This window comes from Aotus nancymaae, unplaced genomic scaffold (genome assembly GCF_030222135.1).
Source record: "Aotus nancymaae isolate 86718 unplaced genomic scaffold, 86718_ANA_hifiasm-v0.15.2.pri h1tg000011l, whole genome shotgun sequence".
NCBI lineage: Eukaryota > Metazoa > Chordata > Mammalia > Primates > Aotidae > Aotus > Aotus nancymaae.
The window spans coordinates 47,373,735-47,397,440 of NW_026988422.1; the positions used below are offsets into that span (position 1 = coordinate 47,373,735).

At 42.4% G+C, this 23,706-nt stretch overlaps 1 protein-coding gene and 2 non-coding genes across 9 annotated transcripts in view; 1 reads left to right on the forward strand and 2 right to left on the reverse strand.

Moving 5' to 3' along the window:
• WDR89 (WD repeat domain 89) overlaps positions 1–23,706 on the reverse strand; it is a 106,686-nt gene that overhangs the window by 14,483 nt on the left and 68,497 nt on the right. For 5 of the 7 annotated variants that reach the window (XM_064374916.1, XM_064374917.1, XM_064374920.1 and 2 more), the window contains one exon: positions 11,603–11,746. The exons of the other annotated variants lie outside the window; for them this stretch is intronic. In XM_064374916.1, the coding sequence (XP_064230986.1) occupies positions 11,603–11,655 (53 nt within the window). In that variant the 5' untranslated portion in view covers positions 11,656–11,746. The remainder of the gene's footprint in view (positions 1–11,602; positions 11,747–23,706) is intronic. 7 annotated transcript variants of the gene reach the window in all.
• Positions 14,360–14,500, reverse strand: LOC135274322 (U4 spliceosomal RNA). Its single transcript, XR_010342174.1, has one exon. It is a non-coding gene; the product is annotated as a U4 spliceosomal RNA (small nuclear RNA).
• LOC135274371 (U6 spliceosomal RNA) lies at positions 18,935–19,038 on the forward strand. Its single transcript, XR_010342213.1, has one exon. It is a non-coding gene; the product is annotated as a U6 spliceosomal RNA (small nuclear RNA).

Here is a 23,706-nt window from a genome sequence, read left to right on the forward strand (position 1 = left end):
GCTGAGGCAGGAGAACTGCTGGATACAGAGGTTGCATTAAGCCAACGTCACGCCACTGCACTCCAACCTGAGCAACAGAGTGAGATTCTGTCTCAATTAAAAAAAAAAAAAAAAAAAAAAGATGGCTGGGCATGGTGGCTCACACCCATAATACCAGCACTTTGGTAGGCAGAGGTGGACAGATCACCTGATGTTGGGAGTTAGACACCAGCCTGACCAACATGGAGAAACCCCATCTCGACTAAAAATACAAAATTAGTCAGGCATGGTGGTGCATGCCTGTACACCGAGAAACTCAGGAGGCTGAGGTAGGAGTGCAATGGCTGAGATCGCACCATTGCCTCCAGCCTGGGCAACAGTAGCAAAAACTCCATCTCAAAAAAAAAAAAAAAAAGATGTCATATAAAAATTACCAGTGTCCAGGTCAAAACTCCCATGCTGATCTCAGTAGTGGGATCAAACAGCAAAAAATATTAGTAAGCTGGATTTGGGTTTAAAACAAATAAGCATTCCCCCCAACTTTTAATTTTCAACAGTTATTTTATTTATATTTTCCTTTGGAGATGGCATCAGAGCTCATTAATTTTCTTTTCGTTTTTGTTTTTTTTTTTTTTTTGAGACAGAGTTTTGCTCCGTCACCCAGGCTGGAGTGCAGTGGAGTGGCATGATCTCGGGTCACTGCAACCTCCACCTCCCAGGTTTAAGCAATTCTCTTGCCTCAGCCTCCTGAGTAGCTGGGATTACAAGCACGTACCACTATGCCCAGCTAATTTTTGTATTTTTAGCAAAGACAGGGTTTCAGCATGTTGGTCAGGCTGGTCTTGAACTCCTGACCTCATGATCCACCCACCCCGGCCTCCCAAAGTGCTGGGATTACAAATGTGAGCCACTGCCCGGAAGCTCACTCATTTTCAACATTTAAAAGTGCACACACACAAAAAGCCGAAAAAACAGTCCAATGTACACACACAGAGCCATTCACCTCCTAGGTTCACTGTTACCTTCTTTCCACATTTGCTTTCTCTGTCTCCACACATACATACACATACACACACACACACACACACACACACACACAAACACACACCATGCTTTTTAAAAATGAACGCTTTGATGAGAGTTAGCTGCAGACAAAATATGACTCCATTCCTAAATATTTCAGCATAATATCATCTCTCCAACCTTCTGTTTTTCAGGACATGGAATTTTTTCAATATCCTATTCACCAATAACTTTCATCAAAAGAGTTCAGCATCTATTGATTGTCCTTGCCTAAATCAATGATTATACTGGAATCTGCAAAAGAGTGGTTTTCTAATTCTATCATTCTTTCTATCTTAGCTGGCATTCTTCTATAAACAAGAGCTTTTTTCCTTCTCTGTTTCTCTGAGTATGACTAAGAAATCATGATTCTTCAAAACTGTGTATCATAATCTATTGTTTTGTTGCTTTTTGAAACTCAAAGTGTCTGGACTTGGCCATTAAGACCCTTCAAGCCAGCTTCTGTAGCCTTTTGATAGGACCTCATCAGTCTGTAAGCCCTGCGTGAGAAACTCCGTGGAAGCAACAGGTAGCTCTAAAAACGGTGCACTTCCTTCAACTTAACTATTCAGACATGCAAAGACCATCTTCCAGTAATGCTGGGGTAGTCACCTCCACAGCTGCTGAGGTGACTAGCATAGTACAACTGTTCTGTGGTTTTCCCACCAGATGAAAATGGCCTTACCTTGAACAGGCTTGCTCCTGCCTCAGGACTGCATCAATAGCTGTTTGCCTGGAGTATTCTTTCCCTGCATTTTTGCATGAGTGACTCCTCCCTGTTATTCATGTCTCAGCATGTCACCTGCACAGAGAGAGTCTCTCCCCCACCAATCAACCTGAAATAGCCTGTCATTCCCTATCATATCCTTATCCTGTTTCATTAATTTAAAAATTAAAAATGTTGGCCAGGTGCGGTGGCTCATTCCTGTAATCCCAGCACACTGGGAGGCCAGGGCAGGCAGATCGTTTGAGCCCAGGAGTTCAAGACCAGCCTGGGCAACAAAGCTAAAGCCCATCTCTACAAAAAAAAAAAAATGCAAAAATTAGTCAGGCGTGGTAGTGTGCACCTGTAGTTCCAGCTACTAGGGAGGATTGCTTGAGCTTGGGAGGTGGAGGTTGCAATGAGCCAAGAAAATGCCACTGCACTCTACCCAGGACAACAGGGCAATACCCTGTTCTCAAAAAAAAAACAGACAAAATTTAAAATGTTTAATTATGAAGTACTTCAAATGTACAAAGTACGTGTAGAAAAAAGTGTAACAGACACCCAAATGTGTCCTACCCATACTTAACAAATACTAACTTTTTTTACTGTATCTGCCACAGTTTAACGAAATGGAACATTATAGACACAAGTAAAACTTCACTCCAATCATTAAGAATTTAGAATAATGGCACATTTATATATATCTTTCTTGCGATTTGCTCTTTTCACTCAATACAATTTTTGAGAAGTCGTGTTTTACTGGTGAACTCATTACCTGACTCTTATTTGTTAGTAAGTGGTTGCTGAACACATGAATGCATAATTGATTCTACTTTCACATTTTAAAATCACCACATAAGGATATTGTGGTCAAAAACAGACCACATTTATGATAGTTAAGATTACTGGCAGGTTGTGGTGGCTCACGCCTGTAATCCCAGCACTTTGGGAGGCCGAGGCGGGTGGATCACCTGAGGTCTGGAGTTCGAGACCAGCCTGGCCAACATGGCAAAACCCCATCTCTACTAAAAATACAAAAAATTAGCTGGGCGTGGTGGCAGGCACCTGTGATCCCAGCTACTCGCGAGGCTGAGGCAGGAGAATCACTTGAACATGGGCCGCGGAGATTGCAGTGAGCCAAGATTACTGCGTCATTCATTGCATTCCAGCCTGGGCAACAAGAGCGAAACTCTGTCTCAAAGAAATGGATTACAATGCAGGCCAGGTGCAGTAAATCACGTGCGTAATCCCAGCACTTTGGGAGGCAGAGGCGGGCAGATCACTTAGTCTAGGAGTTTGAAACTAGCCTAAACAACATTAGGAAACCCTGTCTCTACACACAAAAAAAATACAAATATTAGCCAGGCATGGTGATGCATACCTGTAGTCCTATCTACTCAGGAGGCTGAGGCAGGGGATTGCTTGAGCCCGGGAGGCTGAGGCTGCAGGGAACTGTGATTGCACCACTGCACTCCAGCCCCGGTGACAGAGCGAGACTGTCTCAAAATATGTGTGTGTATATATGTAATGGAGCTGGGAAATTTCCATCATATAATTGTGGCCCCTGCAAATTCATGGTACAATGCATTACTCATGTGTCTGTGGTGATGCTAGTGTAAACAAACCTACTGCACTGCCAGTCATATAAAAGTATAGCACATACAATTACGTAAAGTATGTAATACTTCATAAAGAGAATAAAGGACTATCCTACCGGTTTATGTTACTGGTTTAAAAGTCTAATACTACACTCTTATTTTTGAGTCAGGGTTTCACCACGTTGGCCAGGCTGGTCTCAAACTCCTGACCTCAGGTGATCCACTCACCTCAGCCTCCCAAAGTGCTGGGATTACAGGCATGAGTCACCACGCCTGGCAAGACTATACTATTTTTTTTTTTTTTTTTTTTTTTTTTGAGACAGAGTCTCACTCTGTCATCCAGGCTGGAGTGTAGTGTGGCATGATCTCGGCTCACTGCAACCTCCTCCTCCTGAGTTCCAGCGATTCTCCTGCCTCAGCTGGGACTACAGGCACATGCCACCATGCCTGGCTACTTTTTAGTAGAGACAGCATTTCACCATATTGGCCAGTCTCAAACTCCTGACCTTGTAATCTGCCAGCCTAGACCTCCCAAAGTGCTGGGATTACAGGCGTGAGCCACCGTGCCCGGCCAACTATACTTTTAATCGTTATTTTAGAGTGTACTTTTTCTACTTATTAAGAGGAAGTTAACTATAAAACAGCCTCAGGCAAGTTCTTCAAAGGGATTCCAGAAGGCACTGTTCTCATAGAAGATGACAACTCCATGTGTGTTATTGCTCCTAAAAACCTTCTAGTGGGACAAGACATGGAGTAGAAGACCACAGAACTGATGATCCGAACCATATGTGCGCCTAGGCTAATGTGTGTGTTTGTCTATATATATATATTTTTTTTTTGAGGCAGGGTCTTGTTTCATCACCCAGTGCAGTAGCACCATCATGGGTCACTGCAGCCTCAACCTCCCAGGCTCAAGCCACCACACTCAGCTAATTTTTATACTTTTGGTAGAAACAAAGTCTCACTACTTTGACTAAACTGGTCTCAAACCTCTGGGCTCAGGCAATCTTCCTGCTGCAGCCTCCCAAAATGGTAAGATTACAGGAATGAGCCACTGCCCTCCTGCCTCTTAATTTTTAACAAAAGAGTTTTTAAAGTAAAATAAATAATAAAATACTAATTAGAGTAGAAACAGGCTTATGGAATAAGGATATATGAAGGAAATATTTTTGTACAGCTGTATAATGTGTTTGTGTTTTAAGCTAAGTATTATTACAAAAAAAGAAAAAGTTAATATCATAGTAAGTGCTCTCTACAGGTATGCCATCTGTTATCATTTATACCATAATTTTACTATGCCTTTTTTATGTTTATACATGTAAATATTTACCATTGTGTTACAACTGCTTACAGCATTCAGTAGAGTAAAATGCTGTACAGGTGTGTAGTGGTCATACTGTACCCAGGTGTGTAGTAGGCTATACCATCTAGGTTGGGCGAGTACAGTACACTCTACGATGTTCACAGGATGAGACTGCCTAATGACCCATTTCTCACTATTAAGCAATGTGTGACTGTAATCATAATTGGAGTTCAACAAATGCTAGGCTATGTGCTCAAAACTTCTATCCAGTTTTTAAATCCTAATCATTTAACCCTATGAGGCAGGTATTACTATCACTATTTTACAAAGGAAATTGAAGCTCAGAGAGCCTAATTTGCCCATGTTCTCATAGCTACTAAGCAAACATATTGTAGGAGTCTGGTTTGAAATTCAAGTTGTAACTTCAAAACCTGTGAATCTGTGTTCATTCCAATGTAAAGCTATTGATCTTCTATATAAGTACCAAAGTACTGCTGTCAACTTTAATTCAGGGATAGGCCTATTAGGCTTTAGAGGAGGAATTACATGTTAATTCTACGTATCAAAAGAGAAAGGAAGCAGTGTGTAATTATAAAAACACGTAACAACCCAGAAAAGGGTTACAATAAGCAATCATCCTTCACTTTTAATTTTTCTTGTGATCTACTTTTCTTTCTCTTTAAAACTTTTTATTAAGGAATTTGCATGGAGTAGAGAATAGTAAAAGAAATGCCCATATGCCCATTATCCAGCACAATTATATTCCCCAAAAGTTATAGGGTATGGAAAAGTCAGTTATACATACTTTACTGAAGGGCAATTAAACCCCAAATGAACAAAATGATGGAACTCTTCAAAGTCCTCCTTCCCACCCCTTCCCCCCACTCATGCATGTGGCATCAATATGATTTCCAGACTGATCCCAGCTGCAGGCGCAGATCCCGACTAGACCAACCAATCACAGTAATCCCATCCCTTTACCAGTTCAGAAACCTTACATTTTGGGGAAGCTGGGGATGCAGTCTCCTACCAACTAAAAGTATTCAGATGTGAAACACTAAAGTGGACCCAAGCCAACTAATGAACATGCTTTTGCACCATATCTATGAGCTTCAACATTTTCTGATTATTTAAGTCAATTTGCAGCAGAATTTTTGTAAATGTAGCCAGAACCACCCTAAGTAATTAGACATAATCAAAAAGTCTTGGGTATATCACCAAGTACTGACCTAATGTAAGAGGCCCCTATAAAGATTTAAGAAACATTTTTTTTTTTTAAGTCAAATTTCTAGAACCAGGCAAGGTGGCTCAGGCCTGCAATCCTAGCACTTTAGGAGGCCGAGGCGAGCAGATCACCTGAGGTCAGGGGTTTGAGACCAGCCTGGCCAACATGATGAAACCCTGTCTCTACTAAAAATATTAAAAAATGAACTCGGCATAGTGGTGGGGCACCTGTAATCCCAGCTACTCCAGAGGCTGAGGTTGCTTGAACCCAGGAGACAGAGGTTGCAGTGTGCCAACATGGTGCCACTGCACTCCAGCCTGTGCAACAGAGTAAGACTCCATTAAAAAAATAATGTCAAATTTCTCTACCTGGAGCATGGGCTAGCAAGAAAAAATTACATATATATATAAAGAGTCAAATTTCATTCACATTATTATTATTATTATTATAGTATTATTTTGAGATGGAGTCTTGCTCTGTTGCCCAGGCTAGAGTGCAGTAGCACAATCTTGCCTCACTGCAACCGCCACCTCCCAGGTTCAAGTGATTCTCCTGCCTCAGCCTCCTGAATAGTGCGCCACCACGCTTGGTTAATTTTTTGTATTTTCAGTAGAGATGGGGTTTCACCATATTAGCCAGGATGGTCTTTATCTCCTGACTTCATGATCTGCCTGCCTCAGCCTCCCAAAGTACTGGGATTACAGGCATGAGCCACCACGCCCGGCCTCATTCACATTATTTAACTAATTGATTTATTTGGAGACAGAATCTCGTCCTGTTGCCCTCGCTGGAAGGCAGTGGTACAATCACAGCTCACTGCAGCCTCAACCTTCCAGGCTCAAGGGATCCTCTTGCCTTAGCCTTCCAAGCAGCTGGGACTACAGGCACACACCATCATACCTGGCCAACTTTTAAATTTTTTTTCCTGGAGACTAGGTCTCATTATGTTGCTTAGGCTGCTCTTGAACTCCCAAGTTCAAGTGATCCAACTTGGCCTCCCAAAGTGCTGGGATTACAGGTGTGAGTCACTGCACCTGGTCTTCATTCACATTAAAAAGAGTAACTTTGGATTGGGCACAGTGACTCACGCCTATAATTCTGTGTAACTGTGGGAGGCAGAGGTGGCAGTTCACTTGAGGTCCGGAGTTTGAGATCAGCCTGGCCAACATGGTAAAATCCCATCTCTACGAAAAACAGAAAAATTATGCAAGTGTGGTGACATACTCCTGTACTACTCAGGAGGCTGAGGCACAAGGATCACTAGAACCTGGGAGGTGAAGGTTGCAGTGAGTTGACATTACACCACTGCACTCCAGCGGGGGCAACAGAGCAAAACTCTCTCAAAAAGATAAAAGGGAGGGGTACTTTGATCTTTTGTTCTCTCTTGCTCCCTTTCTTTGTTCAAAAATAAAAAGGAAAAATGAGATACACAGAGGAACTCTCAGAAGACTTTATAAAAATGTATGCTCAGTAATTATGGTAGGATCCCTGATTCTAAACACATCAACAAAATAAGAAAACAAACCAGTGAAATGATCTAATTTATTTTACTTTATTTTTTGAGATGAAGTCTCGCCCTGTCACCCAGGCTTCAGTGCAGTGGCATGACCATGGCTCACTGCAACCTTTGCCTCCTGGTTTCAAGCAATTTTCCTGCCTCAGCCTCCTGAGTAGCTGGGACTACCAGTGCCCACCACCATGCCCGGCTAATTTTTTTGTATTTTTAGTGGCAATGGGGTTTCACCATGATGGCCAGGCTGGTCTCAAACTCCCAACCTCAGGTGACCTGTGTGCCTTGGCCTCCCAAAGTGCTTGGATTACAAGGGTGAGTGTGGTAGCTCACATCTGTAATCACCACAGGTGATTGGGAGTTTCAGACCAGCCTGGCCAACATGGTGAAACCCAGTCTTTACCAAAAATACAAAAATTAGCTGGGCGTGGTGGCACACATCTGTCATCTCTGCTACTTTGGAGGATGAAGCATAAGAATCACTTGAACACGGGAGGCAGAGGTTGAAGTGAGCTGAAATAGTGCCAATGCACTCCAACGTGGGTGACAGAGTGAGATTCTATCTCAAAAAAAAAAAGAAGTGCTGGGATTACAGGCATGAGCCACCATGCCTGGCCTGCTACAATATTTTTAAAACTTAATATAGAATTCCATCTGGCCGGGCATGGTGACTGACGCCTGTAATCCCAGCACTTTGAGAGACTGAGGCAGGAGGATTACTTGCAGCCAGGAGTTCAAGGTAAGCCTGGGAAACATAGTAAGACTCATCACTCTAAACACTTAAAAAATTAGCCAGGTGTGATGACACCTGCCTGGGGGAGCACTTGAGCCCAGAAATTCAAGGTTACAGTGAGCTATGATCACACCTCTGCACTCTAGCCTGGGCAACAGAGCAAGTCCCTTCCTATTTTAAAAAAAATATGTAAGTTTCTGTATATTTTAATAATGTATTTATATTTTTAAATATCTAACATAGTCACATGGTTCAAAATTAAAAAGGTCTCCAAACTACTATCTTAGAACATTTCCATCCTCAAGTCCCTTTCCTGTCCCAGGAGGCAATGTTACTAGTTTCTTCTAAATATTATTATTTCCAGAGATTGTCAATTTGGAGTACAATATAAATATTGCAGTGAAGTATCTCGACAAAAAGCAGCCAATGTGGCACAACACACACACACACACACACACACACACACACTCTCTCTCTCTCTCTCTCTCTCTCTTACACACACACACACGTTTAAGAAGCAAAACCCCTAGTGCTGGCAATTTGGATGAAAACCATGCCTGCCACCTTTAAGAAGTTGGGAGACAGACAAGAAAACATTTACAAGATAGAAAGGCACCAGGAGAGAGGTGATGAGAACACAGAGCACAAGCATGCAGAAGGCACAATTCTTGGCATAAAGAAAACAAGCAACAAATATTAATTCTTTCTAATTTTCATTTCATTTGATTTAGTCATTTAAATTCATTCCACATTTTAAAATCTATGATTCTGGCTGGACACAGTGGCTCACGCCTGTAATCCCAGCACTTTGGGAGGCCGAGGCGGATGGATCACGAGGTCAAGAGATCGAGACCATCCTGGTCAACATGGTGAAACCCCGTCTCTACTAAAAATACAAAAAATTAGCTGGGCATAGTGGCGTGTGCCTGTAATCCCAACTACTCAGGAGGCTGAGGCAGGAGAATTGCCTGAACCCGGGAGGCGGAGGTTGCGGTGAGCCAAGATCGCGCCATTGCACTCCAGCCTGGGTAACAAGAGCAAAACTCCGTCTCAAAAAAACAAAAAAAAATCTATGATTATTTTTCTTTTTCTTTTTTCTTTTTTTTTTTAGATGGAGTTTTGCTCTTGTTGCCCAGGCTGGAGCGCAGTGGCACGATCTTGGCTCACTACAACCTCCGCCTCCCAGGTTCAAGTGATTCTCCTGCCTCAGCCTCCAGAGTAGATAGGATTACAGGCATGCACCACCATGCCCGGCTAATTTTGTATTTTTAGTAGAGACGGGGTTTTGCCATGTTGGACAGGCGGGTTTCAAACTCCTGACCTCAAGTGATCCATCCACCTCGGCCTCCGGAAGTGCTGGGATTACAGGCGTGAGCCACCACGCCCAGCCAAAAGCTATATTCTTACAGCTGTTCAAAAACTTACACAGTTTATTTTTTATTTTTTAAAATGGAATATCTCTCTGTCATCCAGGCTGGAGTACAGTGGCACAATGTTGGCTCACTGCCAACCTCGCGGGTTCGAGTGATTCTTCTGCCTCAGCCTCCTGAGTAGCTGGGACTACAACTGTGTGCCACCACGCCCAGCTAATTTTTGTATTTTTAGTAGCGACAGGGTGTCACCATATCAGCAAGCCTGGTCTCAAACTCCTGACCTCATGATCTGCCCACTTCAGCTTCCCAACGTGCTAGGATTACAGGCATGAGCCACAGCGCACAGCCTGGATATTTTTATGTTAATTATCTAAAAAAACCAACATGGCCAGGCACGGTGGCTCAGCCTGTACTCCCAGCACTTTGGGAGGCTGAACTGAGAGGATCACGAGGTCAAGAGATCAAGACCATCCTGGCCTGGTGAAACCGTTTCTAGTAAAAATACAAAAAATTAGCTGGGCATGGTGGCACACACCTGTTGTCCCAGCTACTCAGGAGGCTGAGGCAGGAGAATCGCTTGAATCCAGGAGGCAGAGGTTGCAGTGAGCCGAGATCATGCCACTGCACTCCAGCCTGGGTGACAGAGTGAGAGAGCCTCCATCTCAAAAAAAAAAAATTAAAAAAGCAACACTTCATGAAAACAAATATTAAATAACTCTCAAAGCTGAATAAACTATAGCCACACCAAATTGAGCTGGTGCTTTCCTAGATATTTTTCATTTTATAATGAAAAATACACCTCTAAAGAGCATATGGGCTGGGCATGGTGGCTCATGCCTGTAATCCCAGCACTTTGGGAGGCTGAGGTAGGCAGATCACCTAGGTCAGAGTTCAAGACCACCCTCACCAGCATGGTGGAACCCTGTCTCTACTAAAAATACAAAAATTAGCCAGGTGTGGTGGCACCCACCTATAATGCCAGCTACATGGGAGGCTGAGACAGGAGAAGTGCTTATATCTGGGAGGCGGAGGTTACAGTGAGCCAAGATCTCACCACTCCACTCCAGCCTGAGAGACAAACTGTCTCCAAAAAAAAAAAGCATATGAACTTCAATTTGTTTCAAGAGATGACTGAGTTTCACCTCCCAAAGTTCTCAGTGAACTCCCCCAAGATTCTTATCTTTCAGTTAGATACCAACCAGAATGGTTTAGGATTTAAGCTATTAAAAATGCCCTTGAGCTCCTTGGAGAAAGAAGAGCTTAAAAGGAAAAACAAAAAGACGCAGAAGCCAAGAACTCCACTGGCCAATCTAAAACAACCTCAACAACAAAATAACAATACTCAGCTGAGGGCAGTGGCTGATGCCTGTAATCGCAGCTACTTGGAAGGCTGAGGCAAGAGAATCACTTGAACCCAGGAGGTGAACGTTGTAGTGAGCCAAGGTCACAACACTGCACTCCAGCCTGGCCGACAGACTGACTCCATCTTAAAAAAAAAAAATAATACTCTTGGATTACAATCCAAGTAATAAAATAAATATTCCTGAGTCCATACTCACAAAAATGAGTCAATAAATAATAAATGAGGGAGAAGGAACAAATCTTCCTTACAGAACTCAAGTAATATAGGTAGATATAACCCTCTCTAGAAAGTAGAGCTTAATTCTCCTCCCCTTGAGTGTAGGCTGGACTTAGTACTTGAACCCAAAGAATAGAGTATGGAAAGGGTAAAAGATAGTAACCTCATTGTGGGGAAGCTCAGATGACATCACTTTAGCCAACTGATCAAGGGTAACATCATCACCAATATGTCATGTTCCTATCATGATGTGATAAGAAAGGCATTTCATTCACCTCTATGGTATTCTTCCCCAAATAAAAAACCCCAGTCTAATCATGAGAAAACCTCAGACTAACCCAATTTGAGGAATATTCTACAAATACCTGGCCCGTACTCTTCAAAAGTTTCAGTATCAGGCCAGGCACGATGGCTCATGCCTGCAATCCTATCACTTTGGGAGGCCAAGGCAGGCAGGTCACTTGAGGCCAGGAGTTTGAGACAAACCTGGCCAACATGGTAAAACCCCATCTCTACTAAAAATATAAAAATTACCCAGGAGTAGTGGCACACACTTGCAGTCCCAGCTCCTCGGGAGGCTGAGGCATGAGACTCGCTTGGACCCGGGAGGCGGAGGTTGCAGTGAGCCGAGGTCGCGCCACTGCACTCCAGCCTGGTGCCTGGTGACGGAGTGAGAATCTGTCTCAAAAAAAAAAAAAAGCTTTAAGATCATGAAAAACATAGAAAGACCCAGAGATCATCACAGATTGGGGGAGACCAAGACCATGTGATAACAAAATGCAATATGGTATCCTTGATTCAATCCTGGACTAGTAAAAGGACATTCATGGAAGACCTGGTGAAATTCAAATAAAGTCTGTCATGTTAATAGTATTATACCAATGTCAATTTCTTAGTTTTGACAAATGTTCCATGGTTATCTTAATATTAGGGAGGCTGGGTGAAGGGTATACCGGAACTCTACTATTTCTGCATCTTTTCTGTAAACCTAACATTATCCCAAAACAAAAAAATTTAAACCTATCATGGATGTTTGTAGTTCTAGACAGAAAAAGATTTCAGGTACTATCACACTAGGAATGTCCCAATGCTGAAAAGCCCTTCAGTCAAACTCAACTAGACATGAGATAGCTCTAGCAGGCCAATCAGGACTACTACCAACAATCTCTACCCCTAGTCACCTCCCTAATCTAGCTGCGTAATAAACTGGAAATTAAATAGCAGAGCCAACAGAATCTCCTTCCATATGCCAAAATCCCTTTCCCCAAAGCAGTACTAAAGAAAGGTAAAAATAAAATTTCAAGGTTTTTTTTTTTTTTTTTTTTTTGAGACAGAATCTCCCTGTTGCCCAGGCTGGAGTGCAGTCATGCGTTCTCCACTCACTGCAACCTCTGCCTTCCGGGTTCAAGTGATTCTCCTCTGTCAGCCTCCCAAGTATCTGGGATTACAGGTGTGCATCACCATGTCCGGCTAGTTTTGTACTTTTCGTAGATAAGAGGTTTCGCCATGTTGGCCAACCTGGTCTCGAACTCCTTCCTGACCTCAGGTGATCCATCTGGCTCGGCCTCCCAAAGTGCTGGGACTAAAGGCATAAGCCACTGCGCACAGCCACATTTCAAGAATTCTCAGTAATACTCCCAAATTTGGAAAGAACCAAACTGAGTTGGTAGGCAACCTCAAAAAAATCTCTCACAAAAGTACTCTCGAAAGTAGTAAGTCCTCCTACTTACTACTGCAGGAGCTCAGCAAAGGCGTGAAGAGTTGGTAGGGGTATTTTTTAACATCTCCATGCTCAGTTTGGGAAATGAGAAGCAGCCCATAGAGTGCAATATACCTGGAACTTGTTGGAATGGGATTTGGTATAGGACATTCAATGGGATTCAGATAAAAAGACAGATTCCAAGTCCCCAGCAAGGACTGTCTCAGCCCCAGTGGGTGACTAGTATTTGCCAGTGGAAGTGATGCATGCCACAGTTAGGCTAGGATTCAGAGATAATGAATGGGTATTCTCCACCTTCTCTTTGCCGTCTGCTGGCTGGATGGAGAGCACTCCTTGGACCTACAGGATGGTAGAGCCATAAAATGAAACGAGTCTCAGCCTACCAATTACCAGATGAAAGGCTATCTGCTGACCAGGAAAACCGACATTTGACTGCATCAGTCAATCGGCTATGAACATATCTGAAACATGTAGTTTTAAAACTCCAAATCTGCTTGAAGGGGTGGCATCCTACAACTTCTTAGAGGGACAAGTGAAGAAAAAAAAACAAAAAACTCCAAACACAATTACTCCAACCTCTTAATGTTAGTCATCTTTTTAAAAAACTTAAAGTGAATTTTTAAGAGCCAGAATCTCTTGTATTAAAATACCTAAATTTCAGTCATTTCTTTCATTCTATTTGTTTTTTGTGGATTCTAGCTCTTTTTTATACTGCTGACATTTAAAAAAAATTTTTTTTAATACAGACAGCATCTTACTATGTTGCCCCAGCTAGTCTCAAACTTCTGCATACAAGCAATCCTCCTGCGTTGGCCTACCAAAGCACTGGGATTATAGGCATGAGCCATCGCATCCAGCATATTACTGAAACTTTTAATGATGATGACAACCTCATAACAATCCCAAAAGTACTATTATATCAATTTTACTGATGAGAAAAGCACAGCTAACATGCAGTAAAGCTGATTTCTGAATTCAAGCATTCTTATTCTAGAGCCCATGTTATTAATTCCTATACTATACTGTCTCTATATAAGCATGTAGCATATTCATCTTTTGTTTTGTTTTGAGACGGAGTCTCACTCTGTCACCGGGGCTAGAGTGCAATGGCGCGATCTCTGCTCTCTGCAACCTCCGCCTCCCAGGTTCAAGTGATTCTCTTGCCTCAGCCTCCCAAGTAGCTGGGATTACAGATGCCAGCCACCACGCCTGGCTAATTTTTGTATTTTTAGTAGAGATGGTTTCACCATGTTGGCCAGGCTGGCCTCAAATTCCTGACTTCAAGCGATCCACCTGCCTCAGCCTCCCAAAGTGCTGGGATTACAGGCTTGAACCCCCGTGCCCAGCTTACATATTAATCTTTTTTTTTTTTTTTAATAATTTGCCGGGTGCGGTGGCTCATGCCTGTAATCCTAGCACTTCGGGAGGCCGAGGTGGGTGGATCACCTGAGGTCAGGAGTTCAAGACCAGCCTGGCCATCAGGGTGAAACCCCATCTTAAAAAATAATAATAATAAAAGAAAAATTAAAATAATAATAATAATAATAATAACAATAATAATAATAATTCAGTCCCCATAGGGACTGCCAAAAATTGCCAATGCCGACTATATTTCAAGTCATCACGGCGGGGTATTGGGAAAAGTTTTCAATTAGTAATAATTGTGCCTTGGATAAACCTCACTGGCTATGATACTGCCACTGTGCAAAGCTGCATATTAATCTTTTCAAAGGGGAAGTATTAGAGCACCTGAAAGCAGTAGCTGCTAAGGTCTAAAGTGGCAAGGCCAGTGGCAAACCTGAAAAATCTAATCGCAGCCACAAAAGCTTTATACTAGACATTAAAGTAGCTTAATATGTATCAGGCATATCCTTTTCTTTCTTTGCTTCTTTTTCTTTCCTTTTTTTTTTTTTTGTCTCACTCTGTGGCCCAGGCTGGAAGTGCAGTGATGCAATCACAGCTCACCACAGCCTTGACCTCCTTGGCTCAAGCAATTCTTCCACCTACCTCAGCCTCCCAAGTAGCTGGGACCACAGGCACATGTCACCACTTCTGGCTATATTACGCATATCTAATGCCAGTTTATCTGAAGCAAAACTGCACAGAGGAAACTTAAGAATCTAGTTATTAACATTTCAGAGAAGCAGGGAAGAGTAAAATGGGAAAAATCACGCATATGCATTACTAGTATGTCCTAGAGGAAACAATACCTTGGGATAAAAAGCATACATTGGTTTACTTTCAGGAGAATTGTTCCAGAAAACATTTATAATTTAGAGAAATGTATGTGTATGTTTTAAACTAACATAGAATTAGCTCTAAGACAATATGCCAAAGAACCATTTGTTTTAAATAAGGAAGAACTGCTGAATATTTAGTGGAAGGTATGCTAAACTGACATCTGTTACAACTCTAACATAATTCTAAATTTCACATTCATTAATGACTAAGACAATGTCTCTGTAAATTCATCCTGCTTAGCTAGTCTGAATACGGTATTCTTATTCACATAAACGTACAAGATAGTGGTTGCAGCAACATATGGCATCCCATGCATTAAATACACTAAAATTCTCAGGAAAAGCACAATTTTTAAAGTACAAGAGGAATCTGTTACCAAGGAAAAGGAGGAGGGCTGGGAGGAAATGACACATACTTTCTCATGCAGTGTGAGATTATGCTGCAGGTTCCAGATATAACATTCAAAGCGTCTTTTTAAAAACAAAAACATTTTCCTCAATAACATCCTGAGATGTCCAGTTTTGCATGCAAATCTTGCATCCAAATGTCGCCCTTTACAGTAATTCCACAAATGCCCAGAATCTTTCAACAAGAACAATTAACTGCGTTTTTCCTTTCCAGAACAACCAGCTGGTTAACCAAACAGAGAAACCAAATTATCCTAGTCACCAGATGTCTTAATTTGGAACAGTTAAAAGCCATTTGGAATAATCCAATTCTTGAATTGGTACTACATGTTTACTATTGCTTCCTTTTCTAATTCTGAAAAGATGCTTTTAAGAATTAAGCAAATGCTATTGTTAATAACTGCAAAAAAAATGAGGAAAAACAAAAAGAACCATATTCTGTTATAGAATGATGTTAACATTATCTAAGAGACAGCTACTTAAATATTGTATACATTTTAGTTAGAAACTGATAAGCTCTAACAACATTAAATCTGCTCAAATGTGCTAAAGAATTACCCTACTCTGGCCTGGCACAGTAGCTCACACCTGTAATCCCAGCACTTTGGGAGGCTGAGGCGGGTGGGTCACCTGAGGTCGGGAGTTCAAGACCAGTCTGACCAATAGAGAAACCCCATCTCTAAAAAATAAAACTGAAAAATAAAGAATTACCCTACTTCAAAAATTGCCAGGCCTGGTGGCTCATGTCTGTAATCCCAGCACTTTGGCAGGCCAAGGCAGGCAGATGATGAGGATAGGAGTTTGACACCAGCCTGGCCAACATGGCGAAACTCTATTTCTACTGAAAATACAAAAATTAGCCAGGTGTGGTGGCGATGCCTGTACTCCCAGCCACACAGGAGGCTGAGGCAGGAGAATGGCTTGAACCTGGGAGGCAAAGGTTGCAGTGAGCCGAGATGGTGCTACTCTGCACTCTAGCCTTGGCGACAGAGCAAGACTGTCTTAAAAAAACAAAACAAAACAAAAAAAACGCCGGGCGCGGTGGCTCACGCCTGTAATCCCAGCACTTTGGGAGGCTGAGGCGGGTGGATCACGAGGTCAAGAGATCGAGACCATCCTGGTCAACATGGTGAAACCCCGTCTCTACTAAAAATACAAAAAAAGGCCGGGCGCGGTGGCTCAAGCCTGTAATCCCAGCACTTTGGGAGGCCGAGGCGGGTGGATCACGAGGTCAAGAGATCGAGACCATCCCGGTCAACATGGTGAAACCCCGTCTCTACTAAAAATACAAAAAATTAGCTGGGCATGGTGGTGTGTGCCTGTAATCCCAGCTACTCAGGAGGCTGAGGCAGGAGAATTGCCTGAACCCAGGAGGCGGAGGTTGCGGTGAGCCGAGATCGTGCCATTGCACTCCAGCCTGGGTAACAAGAGCGAAACTCCATCTCAAAAAAAAAAAAAAAAAAAAAAAAAAAAAAAATACAAAAAAAATTAGCTGGGCATGGTGGCGTGTGCTTGTAATCCCAGCTACTCAGGAGGCTGAGGCAGGAGAATTGCCTGAACCCAGGAGGCGGAGGTTGTGGTGAGCCGAGATCGCGCCATTGCACTCCAGCCTGGGTAACAAGAGTGAAACTCCGTCTCAAAAAAAAAAAAGTCCGGGCGCGGTGGCTTACACCTGTAATCCTAGCACTTTGGGAGGCTGAGGTGGGTGGATCACCTGAGGTCAGGAGTTCAAGACCAGCCTGGCCATCATGGTGAAACCCCCATCTTGAAAAAAAAAAAATCGAAAACAATTCTTGGCTAGCACTTTGGGAGGCTGAGGTGGGTGGATCGTTTGAGACCACCTTACACCTTGGGCAACATGGCTAAACTCCATCTCTACAAAATCTAGTTAATTTTTGTACTTTAGAGCTAAATGTACAGGGTGCAGTGGCGTGCACCTTAGTCTCAACTACTTGGGAGGCTGAGGCAGGAGAAGCACCTGAGCCCAGGGAGGTTGAGGCTGCAAGCTGAGCTGTGATTGTGCCACTGCACTCCAGCCTGAGTGACAGAGTGAGACTCTCACTCAATAGCAAAACCCAAACTAAAACCAAACCAAACACAAAAACAATTCTGGAAAGGTTATGACATGACAGGCCTAGAACATACCGAATTCAGCAAAGAACAGTCATGAAGTCCCTTTCTTCATGGAGGACAGGACAGAAAGAGATAGGTGGATATACAGCCCAATAACTAATTATAATAATAAAAAGTGATGAGTGTTACAAAAAATAGCATAGGCTAAGGCAAGAAAAATGAGGCAGGAAAGACCATTTCTATTCAATCATTAAGGGAAAGCTTCCCCATGAGGTTACACTTAAGCTGAGACCAGGACAAAATGAGGGAGGCAGGGGAATGGATTACATGGAACAAGAGCTTCCTAGGCAGAGAGAAACAGCAAGTGGGCCAGTGCAGCTAAAGTCAGAGAAAGAAAGAATGGTATAGAAAATGAGGCTAAAGAGGTTGCTGGAGCCAGATAAGAGCTCTGTCTGTCACGGTAAGAACTATGGATTTTATTCTCAAGTGAGAAAGCCGCTGTAGGTTGAGAGCAGGTAAAGACACCGAGAATGGGTTCCTTTGGCTGCTGCCTGGAGAACAGACTAAAGGGCAAGAGTAAAAGTAGTTAGTTCAGAGTTTTGTGCAAAATTCTGAGAAAAAGTTGACAGAAGTGGCTGGATGTAGGTCACAAATACGAAAGAATTTTCTGCTAAGACTGCACGTGGTGTGTGAGAAGAGAAGTCAAAAATGATTCTTACGTTTCTGGCTTAAGCAGCAAGGTAAATATGCAGTTGCTGTATTATTAATACTTTAATTACAAGCTTTTAAGATGATTAATTGGAAAATTAGATAATTATCCAGTTGTTTATATAGGCCTTACTGATAAATTGTAATATATTAATATTAAAAAGATAACAGAATTCTTTTTTTTGTTTGTCTTCTGAGACCAAGTCTTGCATCGTAACCCAGGCTGGAGTGCAGTGACACAATCTCGGCTCACTGCAACCCCCGCCTCCCGGGTTCAAGCAATTCTCCTAGTAGCTGGGATTACAGGCATCCACCACCACACCCAGCTAATTTTTGTATTTTTAGTCAAGATGGGGTTTCATCATGTTGGCCAGGCTGGTCTCAAACTCCTGGCATTGATGATCCACCCACCTTGGCTTCCCAAAGTGCTGATATTATAGGCATCAGCCACTGCGCCTGGCCTAGAATTCTACATAACAATAAAAAACATACTACTGGTACTTGTAACAATGTGGATGAATCTCAGACTTGGTTAGATGCCTGACACAAAAGGGTACTACAGGATTTCATACAAAGTTTTTAAGAAGACAAAACAAATCTACAATGTAGAAGTAAGAATATAGTTATTTTGGTGGGGAGATGTAAACTGAGAAACAGAACAAGAAAATTCTGGGTGGTGATTATGCTCAGATGCACATATTTAAAAATAAAATCATGGTGCTCACTTCAGCAGCATATATACTAACACTGGTACGATACACAGATTAGCATGACCCCTGCACAAGAATGACATGCCAGTGTATGAAACATCCCATATTTTTAGGGGGGTGTGTGTGTGTGTGTGTGTGTGTGAGAGAGAGAGAGAGAGAGAGAGAGACAGGGTCTCACTCTCTGCCACCCAGGCTGGAATGCAATGGCACAATCATGGCTCACTGCAATGTCAGCATCCCAGGATCAAATGATCCTCCTGCCTCAGCCTACCAAGCAGCTGAGACTACAGGCATGTGCCACTATGCCTGGCTAATTTTTGTATTTCTTTAAGAGATGAGGTTTTGCCATGTTGCCCAGGCTGGTCTCAAACTCCTGGACTCAAGAGATCTGCCTGCCTCAGCCTCCCAAAGTGCTGGGATTATAAGCTTGACGCACCGTGCCTGGCTTTTAGGTGTATTTTAACAAAGAAGAACATTCAGATAACAAGAAAGAATTCTTGGAAATTAAAAATAAGAGCAGAAACACAAAATCCACAGAAGAACTAAAAGATCTGGTTAAGGAATACTACCAACTAAAGTAGAAGAAAAAGAAAGAATGAAATCAGAGGATTGATCAATCTAAGTCAAACATCCTAAAAATGAAAAGTACAGAAAGAGAACAAAGTAGAAAAAAAAACCCTGAGTGTTCAGCAAAAAGGATAGCAAAAGAAAGCCATACCAAGCCACATATCTTGAAATTTCATAATGCTGGAGATAAAGGAAAGATTCTAAAAGTGTCCATAGAGAAAAGGGGTCTCATAAAAACTGTGAAGAATAGTAACAGCATCAGACTTCTCAATAACAATCCTTGGGAAAAAAAAGAAAAAAAGAATAATGCCTTGAAAATTCTGGGTCAAAATTATCTCTAACCTGGAGTCTTTTTAGCCAGTCAAGTTAACTATGAAATGTGGGTATAGAAGAGACATTTTATGTATGTATATTTTTTAAAATCATGGAGAATGACTCCCTGCTTCTGTGAAGCCTCACGCTGTGGAAAGAGCACAAACCGTCAGCAGATGGGGAGGAAGAGCCTGGAGAGAAGCCTCCTGTTGGGGCCTGCTGAGACTGAGTGCAGCAGCCACAAGGAGAAAACCCTCCAGCATCCCTGGTCCAACACTAAGCACAAGATAGTAACAGCTCGCAGTTGAAAGCATTTGAAGTTTTGGGTATATCAATGTTAACTACAGTAACAACAAAACCCAAACCAGGCTAGACCGCTCAAACCCCAACACTCGCAGTCTGACAGAAGCACAGGTATCCATTTCCAAGGCTAAATACCACTCACCTCAGTCTCTACTGTTCTTCTACATATGATGTACAGAATTCAATTTTAAAGAGACAGAGAAATACCAACAAGTTGTCAAGAAAGGAGGCCATAAACAGAACAAAACCCGGAGAACACTCAGATACGCAAAACACCTACTAATAGTGTAACTATACACTCCCACTGCTTAAAAAACTAAAAAAAATTATGAATTGGTTATTTTTAAGCAATCCCCCAAAAGAGAAAACAACAAGTATTGGCAGGAATGTAAAGAAACTATAGTACAGCCGAAATGGAAAACAGTGTGAAGTTTCCTAAAAAAAAAAATTAAAAATCCGCTGGGCACAGTGGCTCACGCCTGTAATCCCAGCACTTTGGGAGGCCAAGGTGGGCAGATCACCTGAGGTCAGGAGCTCAAGATCAGCCTGGCCAACATGGTGAAACCCCATCTCTACTAAAAACAGAAAAATTATGCAGGTGTGGTGTCGCACTCCTATACTACTCGGGAGGCTGAGGCACAAGGATCGCTTGAACCCAGGAGGTGGAGGTTGCAGTGAGCCAAGATTGCACCATTGCACTCCAGGCTAGGTGACAGGGTGAGACTGTCTCAAAAAAAAAAAAGAAAGAAATTAAATCAGTATGTGAAAGAGATATCTGTACTCCCACGTTCACTGCAGCATTATTCACAACAGCTAAGATGTAGAGTCAACCTACGTGTCCATCAGTTGATGAATGGATAAAGAAAATGTGGTGTAAAAATACAAAAATTAGCCAGGCGTGGTGGTGTGCACCAGTAGTGGTATAGTCCCAGCTACTCAGGTATACCCTGGTGTATAGACACACTGGAATACTATTCAGTCTTAAAAAAAGAACAAAATCCTGTCATTTGTGAAACAGGGATAAACCTGCAGGACATTATATTATAAACTAAAATAAGTCAGATATAGAAAGCAAAATACCACATGATCTCATCCAGATGTGTGTATATATATAAACATACATATCTATATGTGAAATCTAAAACAGTCAAACCTGAGGAAGCAGAAAGTAGAAAGGCGGTTAACCAGGGCTGGGGAGGAGGGAGAATTGGGGAGATGTTGATCAAAGGATTAACATTTCACTTGGAAAGACGAGTAAGTTCAAGAGCTCTAGTGTACAATGTGGTGACTACAGTTAGTAACAATGTACTTTATACTTGAAAATTGCTAAGAGGGGCAAGGCATGGTGGCTCATGCCTGCAATCTAGCACTTTGGGACGCCAAGGCAGGCAGACTGCTTGAGATCAGGAGTTTGAGACCGACCTGGCCAACGTGACGAAACCCCGTCTCTACTAAAAACGTACGCGCACGCGCACACACACATAAACGCACACACAAACACACAATCAGCTTGGCACGGTGGCGAGTGCCTGTAGTCTCAGCTTCTCAGGAGGCTAAGGCATGAAAATCACTTGAACCTGGGAGGTGGAGGTTGCACTGAACCGAGAATGTGCCACTGTACTCCAGCCTGGGTGACACAGCGAGATTCTATCTCAAAAAAAAAAGGCCAGGCGAGGTGGCTCACGTCTATAATCCCAGCACTTTGGGAGGCCGAGGTGGGCGTATCACCTGAGGTCAGGAGTTCGAGACCAGCATGACCAACATGGAGACCCCATCTCTGCAAAAATAAAAATTAAAAATTGCTAAGACTTGCTAAGAGAATAGATTTTAAGTGTTCTCGCCAGACCCAAAAAAAAGTATGTAAGGCAGTGGGTATGTTAATTGGCTTAATTTAATCATTCCACAATGTATACACACATCAAAACATCCTGCATAAATATATACAACTTTTATTTGTCAATTAGATACATTTTTTAAAAAAGAATGTGAAGAAACTGGAACCCTTATATATTGCTGGTAGGAATGTAAAATGTAGCAGCCTTTTGAGCAGTTTCTCATAAAGCTAAACATATGTTTATGTAAAAACTTATACATGAAGGTTCATAGTAGCATTATTACTATTTGAGACAGAGTCTTACTCTGTCGCCCAGGCTGTAGTGCAGTGGCACAATCTCACAATCTTGGTTGACTGCAACCTCTGCCTTTTGCAGCACTTTGGGAGGCCAAGGCAGGTGGATCACCTGAGGTCTGGAGTTCAAAACCAGCCTGACCAACATGATGAAACCTCGTCTATACTAAAAATACAAAAATTTGCTAGGTGTAGTGATGGGCATTTTTTTTTTTTTTTGAGACGGAGTTTTGCTCTTGTTACCCAGGCTGGAGTGCAATGGCGCGATCTCGGCTAAGCGCAACCTCCGCCTGCTGGGTTCAGGCAATTCTCCTGCCTCAGCCTCCTGAGTAGCTGGGATTACAGGCATGCGCCACCATGCCCAGCTAAGTTTTTTGTATTTTTAGTAGAGATGGGGTTTCACCATGTTGACCAGGATGGTCTCGATCTCATGACCTCGTGATCCACCCACCTCGGCCTCCCAAAGTGCTGGGATTACAGGCGTGAGCCACTGCGCCCGGCCAGTGATGGGCATTTTTAATCCCAACTACTCAGGAGGCTGAGGCAGGACAATCTCTTGAACTCAGGAGGCTGAGGTTGCAGTGAGCTGAGATAGTGCCACTGTACTTCAGCCTGGGTGACAGAGTCAGACTCTGTCTCAAAAAAAGAAAAAAAAAAACCAACCTTGCAAAAATGATTAATATGTTAAAAGAGTAAGTGGACAAATTTATGAACAGATAGAGTATTTCAGCAAAAAGATGTTACATATAAGAAAAAATCAAATGGAAACATTAGTAATTTTTTTAGAAAACCATGTAAGAGGCCGGATGCGGCAGCTCACACCTGTAATCCCAGAACTTTGGGAGGGTGAAGTGAGTGGATCACCGGAGGTAAGGAATTCGAGACCAGCCTGACCAACCTAGTGAAATCTCATCTCTAAAAAATAAAAAAATTAACTGGGCATGGTGGTGTGTACCTGTAGTCCGAGCTACTGGGGAGGCTGAGGCACAAGAATCACTTGAACCCGGGAGGCGGAGGTTGCAGTGAGCCAAAGGTTGCAGTGAGCCGAGATCATGCCACTGCACTCCAGCCCGGGTGACAGAGAAAAACCCTGTCTCAAAAAAAAAAAAAAAAAAAAGCATATAGTAAACCTAGACCAACCACTTCAAACAAACACATCTTATGTTTATAAAGCCATAGACAGGTTAAAAGTAAATGGATAGAAAAAAGATATACCATGCAAATACTGATAAAAAGAAAGCTGCAATGATTTACTATGAGACAAGCAAGAAGTCAGAACAGAGCATATTAACTCAAAATGAATCATAGACCTAAATGTAAAAGCATGAACTACAAAACTTGTAACAAAAAAATAGGGAATCTATGACCTTTGGTTAGGCAAAGATTTCTTAAAATACAAAAAGCACAAACCACAAGAGAAAATTCTGACTTAATTTAAATGTAAAACCTGCTTTTGAACAGCTATTAAA